General features: G+C 40.2%; 1 protein-coding gene across 1 annotated transcript; it reads right to left on the bottom strand.

Moving 5' to 3' along the window:
- Positions 1-5,908: 5,908 nt before the first annotated feature.
- On the bottom strand, positions 5,909-6,472 carry LOC113771322. Its single transcript, XM_027315917.1, has one exon. It carries the CDS (start codon positions 6,470-6,472, stop codon positions 5,909-5,911), a length of 564 nt encoding a protein of 187 aa, XP_027171718.1.
- Between the last annotated feature and the right edge of the window lie 373 nt (positions 6,473-6,845).

The following is a 6,845-nucleotide window of genomic DNA, read 5'->3' on the forward strand; positions in this document are numbered from 1 at the left end:
GATACACCTCAAGTTATTGTCGTTTAATCATAGTGCGGTTAACTAGTCTGATTATGAGATGCTGGTTCTGTAATTTGACATTTTGACCTAGATACACTATGAACTGGACTAAGTGATCTTCATCAAAGTTGTAGGCCTTTATCTTAGCTTCAAAATGGTATAAATTACACCCCAATCCGATAAGCGTAGCTTCGGTTGTGTCTGTTCCGCTAAGAGACGTCAAACCTGCTATTTAGCTTTGTCCTTAAAATTTGATTTCTAGTTGCATTCCTAGACTTGCTTTGTATTTGAATGAATTTGAGCCTAGTTGAAGGGCTATTGTATTGAGATTTATTATGTGTTGAATTGGACTGACTTGAGGAAAAATAATGAAGCCATAAATGGCTGGAAAATAGGTAAATACAGAGGGCATGCTGCCCAAAATTTTAGGGCTACGCGATTCCTTCAAGTTGAGTTGATCTTGGTAAAAATGAAGGGGTTTTGGGAGTTGTTTGTAACCCTAGGACCAACTGTTATTTTTTTACTCAAAAGTCATATTTTTATTCTTCTGTACTAGTACTTAAGCTAGAAAGGCGTACGACGTGTAGTCGAGCCTCATTTATGCATTTCATTTACTGGGTTTGTGGATGTGTGAACTATAATTGTTTTATCTTGACTATTTTAAGGTTTCGTGGCTAAAAGCTTTTGAAGTATCTGAACTGGAACCGGTGTGTGACGGCCCCACCTCCCCCTAGGGCGTATCCCAGGGTTCGGCGGGTCGCCTGCCCAGCTCTCACCGAGACTCAGTCGTTCACTACAGTCCTCAATTAAAATCGGAATAAATCATCAAAATAACCCATTACAGAAGCAATTCTCAAATTCGGGTAGAAACAGGGCAGCAGGGGTAATTTGGTCTTTTCTCAGGCTACGTTACTCCGATTGAGCTGAAATTTTGTAGGCACCTATAAACTACCATTCTCTACAACTTTTATGTTTTATGTCAAGCCTAATTCGGCCTCTAACATGGTACAATAAAACCGGAAAGAAAGAGGGGAAATTTTTCCAGAAATCTGAAAATTTTGTTTTCAATGCAACCTTTCTTGATTTATTGCTCTAATCATCACTAAAACCACTTATATAAGCTTAGATACCACATATCTCATCATATAGCAAGCATAGGCAGCAAGTACCTCAAACCCTAACTCACATATATCACCTTTAAATCATCATAACAACTTGTTTCACTACTAATCCAACCACAATCATGCATGATGCAACAACTTAAACCACAATAAAAGAACCAAAGCCATGGTTTAGCCATATACCTCAACAAATGAAGCTTGCAAGAGTAATACTCCACCTCCTCTTGGAATTCTTGTTTCCCCTAACTTCTCAAGCCCACAACTAACACTTTAACCGGTTTAGAAGTTTAATTTCTCACTTGGATGGCTAAAATCAAGAAGAAGGAAGTTGTTTCTTGCTCTCTCTTTCTCTCCTCTCTTGTTCGGCCAAGCAGCAGAAATAATGAAGGAAAAGGAGCAAAAATTGGGGATAAGAAGGAAGACCATCTCTTGGTCAAGAAACCCTTAGGTGGCGACACTTGGCGCCACCACCTCCTCTCATTTTTCTCTTTCTTTTCCTTGCTATTTCCAATCCTAAGTTTTGGTCAAGCTAGCTGGCAAATGAGAAGATATTTTGTTCAAGTATTAATGAGCTTGTATGGTAAGAAAGTGGTGGTCAAGTGGTGCGTTCAATCGGTAGTGCACGGTACCCGTCGGTTCGCACCGTTTTTCTTAAAAACACATGTACTAGGGTTTTTTTCTTCCTATTCACTAACCTTATATTATTGCCCCTAATCACATATTATTTTTCACTTAAAAGTCACTTTTAATCACCAAATTTGATCCTTGTTCCATACCGAAAATTCATCCGGCGAAAATCGCGAAAACCCTAATTTTGCCCCAATCTTAAAACCAAAAGTGAAACCCTACTTTCTAGGTTTATTTGCACTTATTGTGGAATGATTGGGTAGTAGGGCTAGAATAAACGAATAATTTCTAAATAAAAGGCATTTTTGAAAAATGAATAATTTGCGAGTCCTCACACGGTGAGTGTACCACTCCCCTCATTTGTTGCTTAACTTGATTTCTGCACTTGCAATCTGTGATCTGAATGACTGTACTATCTGTTTATTCTATTTGAGACGAGGGTGTACTTTATCACACTCGTTCTCTTGTCTGTCTGTATATCTACTGTCTGTCTGTATGCCTATTTACTGTGTATAATCTGTTATCTATATCTGAGTCTGTTCGGACGTCGTTTGGAGGTTGGTATCCAACGACCTTTCTGTGACCTTTGAGCTCAACACCTGTGGCTAGTTACTCGAGTCGGGCCGGCAAGGGCCTGGTCGATTAGATAACGAACCACGGTAGTCTGTTATGGGAATCTTTGGGTATTGAGACTCTTGATTCCGGTATACTCGAGTATTACCATTACTGTTCCTGTTCGGCGTTCGGGCCCGGTAGGGGTATGTTTGGTGGATGGGAAATTGGTGTAAAGTGGGGTCTACGGACATGTTGATTCTATTTACGTTGACGGAGAGTCAACGGGTTCGGATCAAGCACTGCAAATGGAAATCTTGCTCCTAAGAGCCACTTGTATCCTTTCTCTTTGAATCACTGTGTCTAATTGCTTTCCTTTATATCTGGTATATGTATCTGATTGGTTAAACGTGAAAGGCCATGATTTTACCCCTATATGTTTGGTACCTCATTGAGCGCAAGCTCACCCCTTTCTGTTACCTTTGTTTTTCTTATAGGGGACAAACTTGGAAATCACAGTTTTGGAAGAAAAGGGTCAAGCTAGTATATATGTCATGTTGTAAAGCTCAGATTGCACTGTATGTTAATTTGTTCAAGACTCCAATGTAAATATATGTAGTTTCCGACTGTTCGTTTTCTTTGGATCCTATCGTGCGTACTATGTTGGGTTTGTGTGAATCGACTCCGTAGTTCTGGCGAGAGTTGGGCAGGCGGTCCGCCGAACCCTTTGGTTCATCTTAGGGTGAGGTGGGGTTGTCACACTTTGAATCATCAAGAATCATTGAAATATCTTCCCACTTTACTCAATTGATGATTGAATCATTAAAAATTTACAAAAACAAAAACATGAAGTTCTAACCACTTAAATCGATAAAAAATATAATTTTTCACACTTAAACCAAAAAAAAAACAAAATTCAATAGAAACCTAGTTATTTAGTTTCTAAAATAATAAAAATACACCATAAACTAAATAATAAAATGCACTAAAAATATTCAAAATAGATAATTATCAAAGACTCATAGCACTTAGCATATAGATGTATTGAAAATACAAAAGATCTTTATTGATGGTCAAACCTAACCCATTCACTAGCAAAAACAGCTCAACATGTCTGATGATGATCCATTCACTAGCACAAAAAAAAAATGATCCACATGTTTGCTGATAACTTCTTTTAACATGTTCGTTATATATGTTATGATGATACCCCTAATACAATTACCCAAGTATAAAATTTGAAAACTCATAAAATCCAAAATCCATGGTCACATATAAACTACAACTACAAGATTTTATCAACAACTTAATATTTTAACACCAGATATGTATGGAACCAAATTACTTGAAAAATTAAGGAGTAGTTTATAACCACTAGAAATTTAGATTGAAAGAAATACTGCATATATAGATCTAAGGAAAGTCATTCAAACCAACAAGATAATGTTCAATAATTAGCTAGTGAACTAGATTTATCTTTATAGATTTGTTTATGATAATAAACTTCTAATTATAGGAATATTCCAAAATACATATCCACAGATAATTTAGAAATAAACAAAAGAATCTCAACTCTAGGCTTAAAGTTTGATCTTCTTGGATCTCATCCATTCTAAATTCTTCTTTGTACCTTCCTATCATTTTCTTTTTAAGCTTTCAATCACTCAGCCACACTTGTATTGTGGTTATGTCTCCCATTTCCATTAAAGAGATTCATAAGAATTTGATAATCCCTTACTAAAGACTCGTATCCCTTTCTCATTCACTCAATCTTATCCCTTTCATAATGATTCTAGACTCCTCATTTTAAACTTAGCACTTGTCAATGACTTCAAATATTAATTTATTTCCAAATTATAGGAATCAATTCTAAAGCTAATGAGCACCAAAATTCCTTCACTTTCTCCATCTACTAATGGATTTATACTAATTGCATTGTATTTATTTCCTAAACATGAGTTTTGTAACCCCTTACTTTAAATCACCTTACTTTAATTTTTCTACATCTGTTATATAGTCTTTTTTTTTTTAACAAAGTTCAAATTTTATTCCCTTAAGCGGACAGTCAGAGGCGGAGGGGGACATAGACGTTACCTCCCAAGAGGACAATACATGTATTAAGACTAGGATGGATCTAGCATTTTCGAAGGGAAGGGAGGCCAAGCCTGTCCAGCCTAAATGCCCCTCGGGCTTGAGTAGGGAGGTCCGAAAGATGATGATAGGTTCCGTTAAAGCCTTCGTCACAACCAATATTAGATAAGCTATCAGCCACTCGATTACCCTCTCGGAAGCAATGAGTGATGCTAGCGACATGGGACGACAGCTGAAGGAGGGACTGGACTTCCGTATCAATACTCCACGGGCATCGAATGCTGCAAGATCTGAACGAGTACAAAAGAGTCCACCTCCACGTGCACTCTCACATAGCCACAAGAGATGCACAAGTTAACCCCAAAGAGAAGGGCCCTTGCCTCAGTCTGGATGCTAGTACAGCTCCCAAAAAATGTGGAAAAAGCGAGCAGGATCTTACCCTCACCATCACGCAAAACACCACCACCTCCTGCCCGTCTCGGGTTGCCTCTGGAACAGCCATCCATGTTGAGTTTAAGATCTCCTGTTATAGGCCTCAGCCACTTCACCAATCTGAACGACTCCTGACTGCGACGAGAGCCGAGGGAATCATAAAAAGCTTGCCATATAGGGAGGACCCAGGAGAATCCCGGGTACTTCAGATTGAAAAGATTCCGTACATCGTCGAAAATAAAATCACAGATAGCATGTGGAGCGTAAACGACCCATTCGAACCGCGCTATGTTCCTAAACTTCCAAATATTCCAGCAAATCAAAGAAGGGATAACCAGATGAGCAAACTGCAGGAACGCATTCGTACCCCATCTGAACCACCAACTAGCCATGTACCCCCGTGTCGAGGCACCCACATACAAAACCCCCACAGGAGAGCCAAAAAATTTTCATACCGCACCGGCTACCTCACCCCCACAAAATATATGGTCGAGAGTCTCCACGTCAGCCTCAGCGCAACAAAAGCACTTCGAGGGGCCAGATATACCAAATCTACCTATGGTAGAGTCTAGCGGCAACCGATCATGCAGTAATCAAAACATGAAGAAAGAAATTTTTAGCGGAATGATCGGGTGTCGTACCCTAGAGAAGATAAAAGACTGTGGCACATGACTACGCACCAACTCAAAAGCCGTGCACAGCGTGAAAGCCCCAGACTGTGAGGGTGCCCAGACCATAACGTCGTCCTCACCCTCCTCAATCCTCGGGAGGGCAAACCGGGCGATCTCGACTACTGTATCGGCAGGCACCCGCTCAGCCAGCAGTTGGTAGTTCCATCTTCCATCTAACAAGAAATCGGAGATCTTGTGATCTGAAACACTTCCCAACCACGAGGACAACGGCCCAGACCCTAGCCAGTTATCGAACCAGAAATATGAACTCCCCGAAAGAATAACAAAAGTGATGTGCCGCTCAGCCAAATCCCGTACCTGAAGCATCCTGTGCCACGTGGATGAAGCCCCCACTGAGCCCCTTACCATACCTGGGTGAGCATGAGAGGCATACTTCGCCATCATGAAAATAGCCTACAGAGATGACTTCTGTCGAAACCTCCACCACAACTTCACGGAGAAAGCCTTAACAACATCGGACAAGGACCGAAAACCCACCTCACCCTTCTCCTTAGCAGCGCAAAGATCTCTCCAGCAAATCCAGTGGTGTTTGGCTATACCTTCAACGGATCCCCAAAGGAAGTTAACAAAGAGCCTCTCAATTGTAACCAAAGTCGACTTCGGGGTATGAACCATAGCCAATAAGTGAAGAGGGATCAAGGACAACACATGTTTAATAAGAACAACCTTACCTCCTGGAGACAATAGCCGATTCTTCCATGAACTGATCTTAGAGTACACCACATTGCTCAAATCCTGAAAGAAGGCCTTCTTCTGCCGCCCCACAAATAGCGGACAACCAAGGTAGCGTACCGGGAACTCCTTTTGTGAGAATCCCGTAATACGCTGGATTATAGCCCTCCTGCCCCGAGACAACGTCGAGTGAACCATAAAACCACTCTTTGCAGCATTTATACTTTGTCCTGAGACACCTTCATACCTTGCCAACGTCTCCATAAGCAGCTTCAAGGAAGACATTGAGGCACTAGAAAAGATAAGGATATCGTCCGCAAAACCCAAGTGAGTAATAGAAGGACAAGCCCTAGGAACCTTGCTATAGTCTACTAATTAGCTTGCTATTAATTCTAGCTAGACATTTATTAGGTCCTGTAGAATTTATTTTCTTCTTATGACCTAATTCATAAACCTTCTTAATTGTAAACTTATCAGTTATAATCAAAAAACAAATGCCTTAGCTTGCGATTTGTAATATTAGTACTTAACCATAGTAGCCATTCATACTGATTGATTTTATTAAATGGCTTCTTAAATGTTACTCATCATACTCTTACTTGTGACAACCCCACTTTTCCCTAAGTCGCACCACAAGGATTAGCGAACTACCTGCTCA

The sequence above is a fragment of the Coffea eugenioides genome, chromosome 5 (assembly GCF_003713205.1).
Source record: "Coffea eugenioides isolate CCC68of chromosome 5, Ceug_1.0, whole genome shotgun sequence".
Lineage (NCBI taxonomy): Eukaryota > Viridiplantae > Streptophyta > Magnoliopsida > Gentianales > Rubiaceae > Coffea > Coffea eugenioides.